General features: G+C 38.4%; 1 protein-coding gene across 3 annotated transcripts in view; it reads right to left on the bottom strand.

The window, feature by feature from the left end:
- SHISA9 (shisa family member 9) overlaps positions 1-17,004 on the bottom strand; it is a 177,498-nt gene that overhangs the window by 155,652 nt on the left and 4,842 nt on the right. For all 3 annotated transcript variants that reach the window (XM_058035244.1, XM_058035246.1, XM_058035243.1), the window contains one exon: positions 12,807-12,934. In XM_058035244.1, coding sequence (XP_057891227.1) covers positions 12,807-12,934 — 128 coding nt within the window. The remainder of the gene's footprint in view (positions 1-12,806; positions 12,935-17,004) is intronic.

Here is a 17,004-nt window from a genome sequence, read left to right as displayed (position 1 = left end):
TCCTGGCATTCCCAGACTTTGATGACTAGATCTCACTGTTTGATGATTACAGACTCTCAGAGCAGCATCTCAATACTTATGTGATTTATGGATCCAAACTTTGTGCTAACAATGCCCTGTAGCATTTTATTGTGCTCACTAAATAACTCGAGGTTTATTGTTCTTAAAAGAGAACAAGGGTAATGCAATTTTTATTTTGTCTAGCTGTCTGTTACTCCCTCCAGTAACTTTTTATTCCTTTGCCCTTTTTGGTGTTATTGAGATCTCAAGGATGAGATGTTTCTGCAGCTGTTAGGAAAACAAATGGCTGAATGGAGACAAAAGGCTGAAGCACAATCTTTACAGTTGTTTGCTTGCTGATCAGTCAGGATATGTAGCCCAGGATGGGCAGCTCTGAAAAAATCAGAGATTATTCCCTGGCCAAACAAAATCAAGGAACACAGGAGAGATCTGGGATACTGCATGTGGGTTATGGAGATGCAGAGGGGAGAGGCACAATCCCCCCTCCTCCTGATGAACAGACACACGAGGTGGTAAAGAGGAAAGGGAAACTTTAGTGTTATTCCAGTGGACAATTTCAGCAGAGTAAAGCACTAAGTTACAGAGACCAGATTTTCATGGACCACTTGTCTTCCTTTCTAAAAACGTTTGGGTGATTTTGACACTTATAAAATCTGAAAATCTCTCCTTATGCATAGGGCAGATAGGTGATTCACACTTTGCAGCATAGCTCTAGTTCTGTGTCTCTGGTTCCAGAAACATCTTCATCTATCTCCCTATGTTTGTAGTAATGATGGAAAAGGTGTCACCTAGGAAATACAGTGTAGCTTGCAAATAAATATTTCAAAGCAGATTTTCACAAGGAAATGTTAATGGCTCTAAAATGCAAGACTATGACAATACAAGGTCATCATATTACAAAGTGATACACACATACATTTGTGTGTGTTTGAAAGGAACCCTGCAACACTGCTGCTCTTTACTGTAATTTTGTTACTCTGAGAGGAAAGAAACAATATATTTGCATAAAGTTATTTAGATCTCATTATGAGAGGCATAGGATCACAGAAAAAAATTAGTCAGCTAATTATCAGATTAGTGCATGAAGTTATTAATGTAATGAACAAACTGTAGAAAGAGACAGCTTAATAGTATAAATTGTAGTTTATATGCTTATCCTCTGTATCTGCTAAAATTTGGACATTTTCAAAGTATAAACAATTTTGCTTTTAATATTCTTAACAATTCAGAAGTTTCTGGTATTTATTACTGGTTTTGCTACAAACAATTTTAGCCAGACTTAGTGCCTGGTCTCTCTATCAGCACACTAATACCTTTGCATGGATAAGGTAAAATTTGAGCTTACTGACTTTGATGCAAAAACCTGTAGACACAAGATTAATCCCAGAAACATAGTAAAGAGATGGCTTTATAAGTGAATTTTGCAATTATAGGTCTTAAAGAAACCTTTATTCTAGTTAAACATTTCGGAATAAATCCTCTGCTAATATCTTATCCCTTCTGATTTTCTATGGATTCTTGAAGATCTTTTCTGGAGTTAATTGTGTCTGAAAGAAATGATTCCTTTTCACAGACCTCTTTTCTTAAGTGGAGGCCCTTTAGCAAGGAGGAAAAACAAGAATCCAAGAAAAATAAGTGTAAAAATTGTGGGGAAGAGGTTATTAATCATTACTGAAAATAATTTTACTTTAAAAATCCTTAAAGGAGTTCATTTAACTAAGTAAGGCATTTAATGGCAATTTCAGTACTGAGCTATGACTAGAAACTTGAAACTATTCTAACCAAAGTGGTGGCCAGGTTTGTTTTTCAGAAATTATAAGGAGTGTTTCCTCATAAAACCAATGGCTGTTCAGAAATTAACTTGAAACTTCACCAAGAATCTGGATTACTCTAGGAGGAATGCAGTTTTCCAACCTTAGAGCTTTGAAAAAATGAGAAATAATTTAAACCACTGTTATAAATGCAAATTATATTCTTTAAACTAGAGTTAGTCATTTGATGAGGTAGAGAAAAAAAAACCACATTTCTTTTTTGGAAGCTTTTTATAAAATACCATCTCATTCTTTTTAACACAATATTCCTCCATTAATTTGCTTCTGAAGGTATGAGCACATTGTTTCACATGGCCAAACCCCCCATGGCAGAGCAGCAGAACCAGTCAGGCTGGTCTGGGCCAACACCCCATTGCAAAGGTGCTCACTTGGACCCCTCAGTACTTGGAGAGGCCTCTGTGAAACAAATCCACAGTGCTCAGTGCACACAACATTCCAGAAAAATTTCCTTCCATTTATATAAGGGAAAGCTGCCACCTGTGATTCTGTTTTGTGCCAGGGTTCAGTGGTTGGGGATTCAGCATCAGCACAAACTCTCCAAGTTCTGCCCACTGGGGGTGACAGCAGCTGTGCTGCCAAAGGGCACGAGCATCAAAGGGGAGCACGAGTTCCCTTGCCCCTGTGTGCACATGACTTTTTCCTCTTATGCAGATGTCCAAATTTCCCTCAAATCCTCAAATCAGAACAAAAAGGAAAAGCCTCCTGGCTTCTCAAAACACTTCTCGGGTGGGTCCAATTTAATAAATTATTTTGAAGTCTTCACTGCACTTTTCCTAACTAGCTTCTATTGCTCTTGCCAGTGAACATTTTTCCTTTTCCAACACTGAACTGTTTAAGCTGTGTTTTGGGGGTTTTTTTGGCTTGTTTGTGGTTTTTGTTTTGTTAGGGTTTTTTGCAAAGCTGTAAGATAAACTTCCTGCATATCCCTTTATCTCTCTCCTTACTCCACATTAACAACAAAACCACAATTCCCCTCAGTAAAGAATGTATGAGGACCTGAGTAACTAGTAGTGAGTGCCCCTGGGTGTAAAATCCTTGAGCCATTAAAGAGGATGAGAGCTTTACTAGGACTTTTGACCAATCAGAATTTCATCTAATTGGCATAAACTGGCCATTACTCTAAGCACTGCCAAAATCCTGGTTTTGTTGCAAGGCTCAGAGTCTGTTCTACTCCCACATGAGAGTGACACCCACAGCCACTCTGTACTCCAGGGCTGGAATGGCTGGTGTGCAGTGCCCTGCTGACAAATGAAACACTGCAGGCATTTGCTGCTCTCCCTGTGCTGTGGCATTTGCTGCACTCTGTGCTGTGGCATTTGCTGCACTCTGTGCTGTGGCATTCCCTGCACTCTCTGTGCTGTGGCATTCCCTGCACTCTGTGCTGTGGCATTCCCTGCACTCTGTGCTGTGGCATTCCCTGCACTCTCTGTGCTGTGGCATTCCCTGCACTCTGTGCTATGGCATTCCCTGCACTCTGTGCTGTGGCATTCCCTGCACTCCCTGTGCTGTGGCATTCCCTGCACTCTCTGTGCTGTGGCATTCCCTGCACACTCTGTGCTGTGGCATTCCCTGCACTCTGTGCTGTGGCATTCCCTGCACTCTGTGCTGTGGCATTTTCTGCACTCTGTGCTGTGGCATTCCCTGCACTCTGTGCTGTGGCATTCCCTGCACTCCCTGTGCTGTGGCATTCCCTGCACTCTGTGCTGTGGCATTCCCTGCACTCCCTGTGCTGTGGCATTCCCTGCACTCTGTGCTGTGGCATTCCCTGCACTCCCTGTGCTGTGGCATTCCCTGCACTCTGTGCTGTGGCATTCCCTGCACTCCCTGTGCTGTGGCATTCCCTGCACTCCCTGTGCTGTGGCATTCCCTGCACTCCCTGTGCTGTGGCATTCCCTGCACTCTGTGCTGTGGCATTCCCTGCACTCTGTGCTGTGGCATTCCCTGCACTCTGTGCTGTGGCATTCCCTGCTCTCCCTGTGCTGTGGCATTCCCTGCACTCTGTGCTGTGGCATTCCCTGCACTCTGTGCTGTGGCATTCCCTGCTGTTCTGGCCAGAAGTGCTCCCTGCAGGCCCCCTGGAACAATCCCACCCAGCACCATCAAACAGAGTTTGCAGGCACAGAGGAGCAGCAGGGACAGCAATAGGAAGTACAGGGTTCTGCATGTGTAGAGAATGGGGTGAGAGAAAATAATAAAGCAGTTCAAAAGTGATCAGATTAGCTCTTGAAAAGCAAGGGTCTACATGGCAAAGGCTGGGGATTTTTTTCTCTTGGCTGGTGCTCTGGAGTGTAAAGAGTGAACTAACACAATGAAAACAAACTTTGCAGGGCAAAAACTGCTCTGCTTTTGAGAGTTTATTGTGGACACTTCCAGCTTAACAAGTGCTAACTCAAATAATGTCCTTTGTCCTATCAAACTCTCTTATGTATTCTCCTTTGTATATGCTCTTGGCTGTGCATAGATAGCTATTGATCAAATGTGCATTTCCTCTAATTGACAATGAGTGAATGGTAAATGGCAATTAGATTCTTTTGGAATATGTTGCAAATTCATTATGGATTCAGAAGTGTAGTTATAGCCTTAAGCTTGGGTGAACAGACATGTTGCTTAAGTGGATGAGCTGAAACCAAAATTATGTTACTGAAGGAATCTTGAAAGCTATTTAGATGTGATAACTAAAAATTCAAGATTAAACTCAAATCCACATAGTAATCATCTGGGAATGATTATCAATGCAGTTTTGCAGCATGGTTCCAGAGATTTTTTTTCCAACTTTTTTTCTATTATAAAAAATCAACAAAAAAAAGTTAGTTCATAAATATTCAACACACTTAGTTCCCTTCTTGACTTTATCTTATGATAATAAAACTGGAATCAGAGCCAATATGTACATTTCAAGGAAATTTATAATGTAAAGCAGAGAACATAGAACAAAGTACAAAAATCATTTATGATTGAAACTGTGGATTGAAGTTGGGGCAAGTCTCCCCCTGAGTAGCATCCTACAATTGCCTCATGTTGGGATTTGTATTCATAAGCTTTTTAATGTATGCAGCCAACCTCTTATTCTTTATTGTGTAACCACTGCCCTGATTCTGCTTGGGAAAGTTGGGATGACTGAAAAATTAGGAAGAAATTGATTTTACAGAATGTTAAATTTCTGATGAGGGCATTTTAACATCTAAAATAGTTTCAAAGTTTTGCACAGCCAAAATTATAAAAAGCTATCTTTATAGCTGTGAATATATTAGTTTAATGCTTGTACCTGCATATGCAGACAGAACGGATCCTTTTGGGATTTTACATTTTTGTCATTTTTGTTACCAATCTATGACTTTTGAGACAAAATATGAGGGTGGGAGTTCAAGGATTTAGAGAGATGATTAAGCACTAAGTCAACAGTTAAAAAACATGTTGTCTTGGCATGAAAAGGACAAGCATAGTTTGTGTGAGGGCAAACCAACAATGAAAGCAAAAGGTAGTTTTTGTTTGCCTTTTAGTGAGGTTATTCTTACCACATTAAAAAAAAAGGTGTCTCAGTCTATCCTTTTGATGAGCACAATCTGGCAGAATGCAACCATAAAAAGGTTGTGTTGATGGTTTGGGTTTTTTTCAAAACATGATTCCTACCAGTTTGGCAGTGTTTTCTGTCCTAGTTTTTGACATCAAGAATCCAGGTGACTTGAAAGATAACAATGGACATGAAGCACTGATGATGGATATTGCTGACAGTTTTTGTTAGTAGTGGGAATATTGGTACTGGAAGTTATTCAACAAGGAAAATATTATTATTTGGTGTGCCTGTCCGATGACAAAATACAATTTTAGCTACTAAATTCAGTAGTATATAATAGGAATAGCACCTCATTAATCAAAATTGTTGAGTAAAATTTAGATTGCAAAGCAAAAGTGAAATCACAAAGAAAACACATCACTGTTTTCCAAAGATATTGAACTTTTCATTTTGTAGATGATAAATATGTCCCTGCACCATCAGGCAACACCTCAAAGTACAACTCTGCACCCCAATGACAGCAGAATGAGTCTCATCCTTCAGATGTGTTATTGAAGTCTGCTGGTGTGTGACTCAAAGCTGCTATATAATAGTCTACTACAGCAATGCTCTCTCCTGTCATACCAATACTTTTATTTTGTTAAATAATCATTCTGCCTTTTAACTGCAGTATAAAATGCAAAAATACATTCTTGGTATTTTTTATTACCATAATGTTAATTCTTGCACTAAAGGATAATGTCAGTGACTGACTGTATTTCTCCCAAATACGTTTTACACTGATGAATATGTTTATTAAGATATGTCAAATGGTTTCTCTGAATTAAAAGCTGAATAGAAGTAAATGATAGGATGCAAGGCAGTAATCCAATCTCATTGTTCTTATTGTACCATAAATGAAGAAAGATAGAGCAAAAACTTCACTGTGCAGTTCTAATGGAAATCCTTATAAGCAGCAGAGCTTAGGAAGACCTACCCAATACAACTCAAACCTAAAATTGCACCCAGGATCCATAATAGTCTCACAGAGTTTCCAATAAAATCTAACAAAAATATTTGAGACCAAAGAAGAGGCCTCCTGAACATATGGAATGACATTAAGTTCAGTTTGATTTGATTACAAACCAAATTCCTCAGTCCTCTTCATGCAGAATTTTGTGTTTACTATTGCTTTTGCTTTTCATTTTTTTCATTTGCCAGATTAAGCAGACAGGATGATTCCAAAGGCATGGAATTAACTCTTTGGTAGGAGCAATGCCAGAGTTCTGACATAGTACACTCGGTGAAGACTGGTGTAGTTACAAATAAATAGATATTGTGGATGATGTATAGTTACATTTTCAGAATCATCCTGGTTTTTAAAAAATTTAATTTATGAAATCTACCAAAAGTCAATTACAAATGAGATATTTCATTTGTTTTCCTTTTTCTTTTCCTAAACAACCCCAGAATCTCTCATTCTCAGGTTGTAATTAATTTCCTTGAAAATATTCATTGGTGTTTCAAGAAGTTTCAGAGCATCTTCTCATAAATCAGCATCATGCATCTGAATTAAAATTTGAATGTAAATCAGAAACGATTTATATTAATGATTGTGAGGCTAAACACAGATTCAGAACTGATTAAACACTACTGTCTTCCAGTGACTGAGTTGCAAGAGAAATGCATTTTCAGACTCTACATTTCCCATACATATGGAAAATTTGGTTTCCAGCATGGAAGCTCTGGATATCTGGAATGCACTGCTAGAGCTGTAGTTATGTTTTAAAAATTCTATCACTAATTTGCTAATGCTTTGAAGTTGTAGCAAGATTTCAGTTTAAGTCAGTATGTAGAAATTAATTTAAAGGTTTAAAAAAGTCTCAGGATAGCTGTGACAAAGCAGTTTGCAGCTTCTAACCTCAAACAGAACTTATATTTAAATCTACAATATTTCTTTTGACATGGCTGGTGATAGTAGTGTGGGCTTTTACTTGGATGATTAGTGTGTAAAATGTATCATTTAAATTGGACTTTGTCCTCTTAGCTGTACATTACAGTCAGAATGCCATAAGCAGCTCTCTCCCAGAGTTAACTGAAAGCTAAACTTGTGTTTAGCTCAGGAATTTAATCTAAATTATCAGATTCCTTTAAGGTGTTTCCTGTATGGACCACAGAAACCCCAGTAAAATGAGTTTTTGCACACTGGCAGTGAAGAATAAGGCTTTAAATGTAAGCAAGTTCCCAGTATTGCTGACTCCAGTCCCTCTGTCACTGCAGACTCTGGTGCACCAAGGACACCCTCCCGTTAGGCTGGCCACTTCATTCTCCCTCATTCTTCACTGTCTTGGAGCACTCCATCAGCAATACTTCTTCACTCCTGTCAATCTGCTCAAACCATCTTTTTCTTGGCTGAAAACTTCTTAGTGTTGTTCATTTTTCTACTCCTAGAACATGGCCCTGTCTACACAGCTCAACTTCTGAGTCTCTTGTCCTTCCAAGTGAGCAGATTAACAGCTAGTTAAAGTTTATGAAGGAAATAGTGCAACTCCTCTGGGACATGCACCCATGCACAAAGCCAGCTCCAAATAAGAATTTCATTGTAATCAAACAACCCAGCCACCAAAGAAGCCCAACAATCTTATTTGCTCAGTCCTTTGCATTTTGCAGCCCTCTGTCCACACAAGAAGTTTGGTGGAGTTTCAGGGCCCCTGTGACCAGAAGCACAACATTACAATAATGCTGCACATCCTCCACAACCACTTCAAAATCATGCAATGAATCCAACAGTTATTGTGTAAGCAAATTAGTTCTCATGTTTCACATGCTCCATGAGCTTTACATATGGAACAGGACTTCTCTGTACTGAAGTTTCTTAGTAAACCTCCCTGCTTATTTCCAGTGACCAACAGCAGGAATTACATTTAGGCAATGCAAGACAATGAATCATCTCATTTAAACATGTTATGTATGTTAAACATAAAAATAATTAATTTGCCAAAGACAACAAAAAAAAGCTTATTCACTAGTGATGAAAGACTGAAAATATTCTTGTGAATTCTATTTTCACAGTGTCAAGCTAGTGACAGTTCCTGCCACAGGAAAACACAGGCTGAGCTTCTATGTGCAGGAATGGGGAGAAGAACAGGGATATGCAATACAGAATTTTTATTGTAATGTACAAGGACTTCAAAAAATACCCTCCTATTTAAATGCCTGCTGCCTCAACACAGAAATAAAGAAAAAATAAAAGTTAACTTATCATAAGGCACCAGTTATAGAGATAGCATAGCTTTGTTTTCAACATTAGCATTTGTTGTTAGTCAGTATCCAGGACAACTGACAATCAAATGCAGCAGCAAACACAACGCTGAATATATTTTTTAAAAGGTCATTTTAATCACATGTGCTGCAAATTTTTAGCTAGTATTAAAGCTGGCCATTTGAAACAGTGCAACATTTCCTCCTTTGAATCATGTGTTTAAAATCCACTTTTTTAAATTCAAAAGAAAGAAATAATTCATACATGTCAAACTAAATAAGAGCATTTTTCATCTTAAAAAGCTCCTTGATCGATAATTGACTTTCTTTTAAAATCACCTTTATCGTGGGAGCCTGCATAAATTGTTTAAATTTACTAGTGCAAGGCTGGTTCTTGGGAAATAGTAACAGAGCTTTTACTGATGATTAGGGAAAGTGACTGTGAATTGCACCAACTGAAGGATTTTTTCACTCTGCTATCACAGATCATGAATCAGAAATAATAGCAGTAATCACGTTTCAGAAATGAGGATGTAGCTATGAAGCCTCCTAACTCCCACTCCATCAGTGTTATAATCCCAACAAGTTAAATAAATCCCTTACTTCTAACACAATAAGTTGAAAAAGAAAAAAAAAAAAAACATGAAGACATGAAGAGAAAAGAGTACCTTGAGTGCTGCTGCTTTAAGATTCCTTAAAGTCAGAGATGAACATAACAAGTCAAATTCTACAGAAAGGTTTGCTTTTAGTTTGATGTTTTTATCATAACTTTTTAACTTTATTTTATTTAACATCCCATGTTAGAAGAATTGAATGCTACACTTTTTGATAGGTATGTGCTGCTTGTTTACAAAGTACCCCACATTCTAATGTGTATGAATGAAGGAGATAAAAGCAAAGCAGTCCTAAGGAAAGCACAGTACTGGAAGAAAATTAGGACAACAACCACTAAAGACAAAATAGCTTTTACTAAAAATCATCTAGGTTGTCTGGATTCACATGAGCAAAGAAAAACCTGTGTTTTTTGGGAACCTCCAAAATTTCTGTTCTTTTCGAATATCAAAAAGAAGGGACAAGAAACTGAGTAAACTGCAGGACTCTGAGAAGAGCTTTTGGCCTTCCACTGGCCTGCAAGCTCTGGCAAATAGCTGCAGGCATCAGAGAAAACCCTCTGGTAACCAAGAGCCCAGAAACAGAAACACACTCATTTTCAGGGTCAGGGATCATGTGAAGTTTGTCATTTTGACAAAAGAGCTTCCCTTCACAAAACACTTTCAGAATGTATTGGTAACATCAGCAAAATGTTTTCAAGAGGACAGAAAGAGCAAATGAACATTCAAATTAGAACGTTTTTAATAATGCTTGGCCTAAAACAGCTTGTCTGAAAGACACAGTAAGGAAGGGATATGCAATGACTAAGAAATTCCTCCTGCCCAATTCATATTTATGAATCAATATGAAAAGTATATCAGCCTCAAATATTTAAGTCTCATTATGAAATGGCAAGTAGATAAAAAGTGGTAACTTAGAAAACTTTAAAAATTGAAATTAAAGTTTATGATGCAATAATTTTACACAATTTAATTTTCTGTGTAAGTAAAAACTATGAAAGTTGTGATTCACTCTGGTTTATTTGCTTATTTAAAAGTACCCCAAAAAAGCCTGTCACTTTTCCAGCATTGGTAGTAGGTAATGTTCACTGCCAAAGTTTCTGTCTGTAATATCCACTCTTGCAGTGTTTCAGAACTTCACACTAAGATACTGACCTTGGAAAATTTGTCTTAATAATTTTCTCTTTATAGAAAGATTTTTTTCCTGCACTATAAATGCACATTTTCAACAGATTTCAATCACTTGTGATGTTCTGGCTAATTCAAGTAGGTCATTTAATCATGTTTTACATCAGTTTATGAGAATAGAATGGCAACAAATACAGAACAATCCACCTGCTATGAAGGAAATATATGAAATATTAGTTATAGCATGCCTAGAGTAATTTCACCACTTGAAGCTTTGCACTTAACAATCTAAAATTATTGACTTTATGCATAATGTTGATTAAAGACTGAAGCAATTACCATCAGAGCTACTGGCTTCTGAGGTTTCCTTCTGTAGCAGGAATGCCTGAGATGTGTAAGAAGCATTGTTGGGACTGCCCCTATACATGACCCAAAGGCTTAGGACAGATCCAAAGTAGCAGCAGTGCTTCTGTGCTGTAAATTGCAGTGGTGCAAGAGCTGCCTCACATAGAATTCTCCCCTCTGTGCCAGAGGGCTGTATTCTGTGTGAGACAGAGGTGCTATGGCTGTCTGGGGTCAGCATTAACCAACATCCCACTAAATGTGTGGTTTTTTCCTTCTTTGATGCAATACCTGTGTGTCTCTGAGCTGTGTTTATATGCAAGAGTTCCTAGAATCAGGGCTTAAATCTGAATTCAAATCTGAGAAACAATGAGTTTAAAGCCTTGCTGTGTTATGTTGTATGTTGTAGTATATACTAAGAGTTTTAAGCAAAATATCTCAGTGTGATCATCACAAAAATCTAGATAAAATCAATGCAGCAAGAACCTCTTCACCTTCTGACTCCTTCATTAACTGGGATTCTGAATAAACACTTCACATCTGAGACAAACTAATGGACCCAAAGTCCATTACTATTTGGTACCATTCCTGAAACATGGTCACATGAAGGATCAGTTATCAGTGGGTGATACACAGAGCACAGAGATGCAGTGCACATTCCCATCCCCATTAACCCTTCAGAGTCCAGCTGCAGGGTGTCAGAGCCCCTCTGACAGGGAGCAGCTCAGAAGTGGTGTTTTTACACAGCTGGGGTGTGTGGGTGTGTGCTTCCCTCTGCACTGCACATCTGCAGAGCCCCAGGTGGAAGCTGGAGAGCAGGGCACACAGATGAGCTGTCACATGATGAGGTGTCACATCTCCCTTTACTCAAAGAAACAGCTTTAATTCTCTCCCATTTCTCTGCAGGGATGCAGATAAGGAATGGCCATCAGCCTCTCCCACAAAGCAGGCACCAGGAGTGCAGGCACCACATGGAGCTGCTTTCTTCCATTGTCTTTACACCCTTCCACCAAAAAAGCACCAATAACTGCACAATGCAGTCCAAATAAAACTCCAAATATAAGCAAAATTTCTTTCTATAGTTAAGGAAAAGATGAGTGCACATACTTTAAATGTTTCAAAATGTAAATACCAATGCAGTAAAAGTATATTTGCAGTAAAATGCACATCAACACTGATCTACAGCAGAGAATAAAGCCACCTACTACCTACTCATCTAAACTTTCCTGAATGATACCTTTTTATTTTATAAATATATTGAACTTGATTTAGTAAATATATCCATAATTTAAGTATATATATATATATATATATATATATATATATATATATATATATATATATATATATATAAGATATGGCTGAATATAAGTTACATAAATAAGTATTCAAATTAAATTTTCAGTGGCATTGTTTATCACAAGAGGAATATGTATCTGTGCATGAGAAAGATCTGTGTTATGCTCTATTATAAGTTGTCTACAACTTCAGAACCACTTGAAATGTCACCATATCTCACCTGAAGCTCCAAGGTGCACTTTTTTCTTGCCTTCAGTAACATAAACATATAATAGCAGATACAGATAAACACATTATGTAAAAATTAAAGTAATAATCTTCTCATCTTTCCCTTGAGAAAATGAAAACCACATACAACTTGATGCTATCCAGGGAAGTATTTAATTACTGTACTAGTGGATATGATCTAACAGCCTAATGAGACCACTTTGCTACTGGCTGTTACAGCCCTATGAAATGTATTCTTAAATTCAGCTGTAACCACAACAATTGGTATTTTCATGTAACAAAACACAGAATAAGGCAAAGGCTGAAGAGCTGAGCAAAAACAACAGGTAGAAGAAGACAAAGATACAAAACCAAGAAACTAATTAAAACTAAATAGAGTAACTAATTTTCCTATTCAAAATTTATTTATTTCACTGTTGCACTAATGTGCATTAGGAAACTACATTTTTCTGAATCTGAGAAAATGAATATTTCTAATTTGCAAGAACCCATGTACTGTTGATCCTCATTTGACATTCAGCAATATTAGTTTCATAATGCTCTTTTCAATGCCAGCATTCCAGCCACTGATAAAGTTAAACTGTAACTTACGTAGGTTATTTGGAGCAGGTCTGGTCTCCATGTTCTCATAGTGCTGCACGTGCACTACAATGTTTAGATCTCTCTCCATGTGATCTGTTGTACAAGGACCTTGAGGTCGCATAACATCAGCAAGAGCCCTGAAATCCAAACAAAACCAGAATGAATCTGCAAAATCTGTTAGACATGAACAATATGTTCCAAGATCTATTTCAGTTTGTGATGCAGTCGATCCTAATGTCTGCTGCAGAAACCAGCTCCCTTCACAGCAAATGCATTGTGTTCACACCTAAGGCTCTTTTTAGGTTGTCTTACTGACAGCCTAAAGTTGCTAGAACTAAAACACACAAACACATTAAGTTGTTTAGGTATCTTGGCTTTGGAGGAACATAATTTAAGCTCCTTGAGCCTTGCAGAATTCTGTCACTGCATGTGCTCAGTAACATTTATTGCCATCCTGGTTAAGGTGAGCACCTCAGCACCCAACCCATGGCTACACCTTTCACAAATTGCTTATTTTCACACTTAGATTACCAATTTCAAAGGAAATTCTCACATGTGCATTTGTAATTAGCACACTCAACACAGTGGTCTTCACAGTTTTCATTCAAAAATGTCACTCAAGTTGAAAAGTCATATAACTTCTATGCAGAAATCCAGTAAGCAGGGATTTAATGATTTCTCATCCAGATGGGGAGATCAAAAAGGTCTTTTTCTAACTTCTGTGAGTGTCCTAGTCTTTAACATAGAGCAAAGCTTGCATAGGAACACTCCCTGCTCCTTTGAAGGCAGTTTGGAAACAGGATGAAAGCTTTGTGCTGGCACAGAGGGAGTAAGCAGAAGGTTCCTGAGTTAGGCCAGGCCCAGGCTGGTGCTGCCTGGGGGCTGCCCTGCAGGGCTGCAGGCAGCCAGACAGACAGACAGACAGACAGAGCAGTCCTGCTCTGGGGACTGTGTAAGGACCAGTTCCACTGCCCAGTGTCCTGCTGGGTGTCAGGGCATCCTTAGGCACACAGGCAAACACACACACCTGGATCAGCCCTGTGGAGCCACAGGTACTGAGCAGGTTTGAAGCTCTGAAACTCCCAGCATGGCAACACCTAACTGTGCCTGTGAGTCTGTGCTGTTTTGCCAGAGTTCCATAGGAGCAGGGTTAGTCCTTACCTGTGTGCCAGAGCTACCTGCTGAATCACTGAACCACTGTGCTCTAGGAAATAATTGGCCCACCTGCAGAAGCTGTTGCCTTAGGCAAAGGAAAGCTTTGGATTGCAGTATGTGTTACCAGTGTCTTCAGTGCAAATCTTTTCTATTCAGATCAATGCATAATGGACCATTATTTACCTCCTTTTTGTTTTATTGTTTTTAATTTTTACACCTCTTGGGCAATTTTTTAAGGGTGTGGACACATTTTCTGGGCACTATGCCCAGTTTAGTTTAATTTTCTACAAAATTATATACAGTGTCCCAGATACTGCATCAAGAAATACTGGCTTATAAACTAATATATAAATAAATGAAAAATAAGTACATTCCTTGGTGAAAGCCATGGCAAGTGCCATCTAGCTCCTCCACTGTACTTCTGTGACATTATGATTTCTCAATCAAGCAGCCCTATACTTTTAATTATTAAAAAGTAGCTTCCCCTAAGTTACAGAGAGAAATCCTGAGCTGGATTTTGCTTTCAGATTGCTGCAACATTGCTTGGGTACACGGCTGAACAATGCTGATGTTTTCTTGTGTTTATGACTAACATTATGTTATTAAGATATTAGATAGAGTTGTGATCAACATGTTAGAGAATACTCTGTTGATCCTGGAAAAGGTCAGAAGACAGTAACCACATGATTAATGGTATCAGAGTAATGCTCCCATTTGAAGCAGTGCTTAGACTGCAGAAATAGCAGAGCTGGCCTACATAGCAGAATAATAAAAATTCAACAGAAGAAATCTCACAAAGACATGTAGAAATGATGAAAAAGGAAAGCATTATATTGAAAAAACAATTTAAAATAAGTGGGGACCAAAATCATTAATATCTAGTCAATTTATGCAAATATCTCTCTATACAGAGGAAATTATTGACATCACTATTAATTCTAATTCCAGAGGCAGGTGAACACATTTCTGGGAAGGGAAACAAAAAGTAAATAAAAGTTCCTAACCCCAGTGTGGGAGTCAAAACTGTGAGATTTAACCCCACTTTGTGAGAGTGGGTTTTCAGAAATCCTTTCCTCATTGCTCTTAGTCTGATGGTAAATATTGTTTGCTGTAGACTTTAAATAACACTCTGTATGATGGCAGATGAACTACTGCCTGTCTATGAAAATGCTAAGTTTTCTACCAGTTCAGGGCAGCTTTTTTCAAATGGTTTTCAAGGAATTACCTGTCCAATTCCTCCTTCTGTATTAAGAAAAGATTAACTACTCACCATCAAGTTCTGGTTTTAATAACACAGCACCTGTGCTATGTTAGCCAAACTTGTACAATAATCTCAGGGCAGAATAGCTCCTATAACTGAGAGCATGTCCTTATTCTCCACTGATGTCAGAGTTAAAAATGTGTAGCAGTTTCAGTATCTCTGAAGTACAAAGGAAATGCTGTACCTGCATTTTGTTCTTTTAGGGATTTGCCCATATAATGAAATGGATAAAGGGAGGCTTGTTCCCCAGTACATGACAAAATCCTTGAACAGATGTTTGCTTTGAAAAATTCCACATAGGCCGGGAGACTTTTAAAATACCTTCATGCATTTGTCTACCTAAATATAGTCATATGGATTTTGTTCATTATCTGAAGAAATTGTTATAGTCAGTCCCATTGAAAAGTTAAGCTTCTCACAGAGAGTCTTCACCTACACCTATTTACCCACTGGATGATTTTTTAAGGAAATGCAAAGTGCAAGATAATCTTCTCATCAGGAAGCAGAATCATTAAGACCTGTGCAGGGATATTGACTGTAGTATTACAAAAGTGGAGAAGTGTTACCTATGTAAGAGTTCATGGCCAAGAATTATCCAAGTATCACAAAACTTCAGCATTTCTCTTGCCATAAGATTTTTCTTTTTTGATATGTAATACTGGTTTGGGGTGTTATAAAGCATGTGGAGCCAGGCATTTCCTTATGGGTACAAGCTGAAAGAAGCTGAAACACAGAGATTAATTCATTGAAGGTCACTTGTCATATTTTGCCTCCAAAACTGGGTCAAAACCCATAATGGAAATAATTTGACACATTGGATTCAGGATTTTGGCAAGTCAGGCCATTTTTGGCCCCAACTGCATGTCTTTGAAATGATCAATAAAAGACTTCAGTCCTGAGCTCAGCACTGGGCACTTTCTTCCTTGTGAAGGGAGAAGGAAGAGCTCAGATGGTTCACAATATTTGTAAGACTGTAACTGTCAGAGGCACTGTTTTAAAAACCAGGAGTTACAGCATAAGAGCATAATTGTAAACATTTTCCTTTCAGTTCTTGGTTTGTTTGCACATTCTCCACATGGATTAAGGAAGAAGACAAAGGTGCAGTTGTATTTACAGAATAATCTCCTCCATGCAACACAGGTAAAGCTTTTTTATTTTCTATTCATTTTTGAGAGAGAATTCTCCCCTTGAACTGATGGAGCCTGGCAGGCCCACTGGTGTAGTCTCAAGCAGCAAGAACGTGCTGCCCTCACATGCCTAACAAAGCTCCTGGGCTGCTTCAGCAGGCAGATCAAATCTGTGTCCTCTCATGCACAACACTGCCACGTTCCCTCCCTCTGCCACAGCTCCCTCCTACACCAGCTGATTTCCTTATTCTCAGAAACAGGAGGGGAAAGGAACAGCTACTCTGGGTACTACTATTACTGCTTAGTCTTGGGCACTGTAGCTGAAGGGAATACTAATCTCCTTTTAACATCAAGGAACACATTTTAAAATAAGGAGGAATAAAACATGTGGGGTCTAAAATGAAATTCACCATGCAGAGTTAAATCTGTACTCCCCTCTCCATGTTCATCTTCCAGATTTACACTTCTGTGTGAACAGAGAGAAAATGTCAACAGTGCCATACCTGGCCTGTCTCCCCAAAACAAAAGAGGTAACAAGCCCTTTCTCTCTAAGAAAGGACAAGTCTTGACTTTTTTTTCTAAAGGGACTCACCCAAAAGAGACTTCTTCCTATGGATTTTTTTTTCACTGATTAAATACATATCCACAATGCTTTTTTCATTTT

Source organism: Melospiza georgiana, chromosome 16, assembly GCF_028018845.1.
Source record: "Melospiza georgiana isolate bMelGeo1 chromosome 16, bMelGeo1.pri, whole genome shotgun sequence".
NCBI lineage: Eukaryota > Metazoa > Chordata > Aves > Passeriformes > Passerellidae > Melospiza > Melospiza georgiana.
The sequence above is the reverse complement of the archived record's forward strand: the minus strand, read 5'-3'. Positions and strand labels throughout refer to the sequence as shown.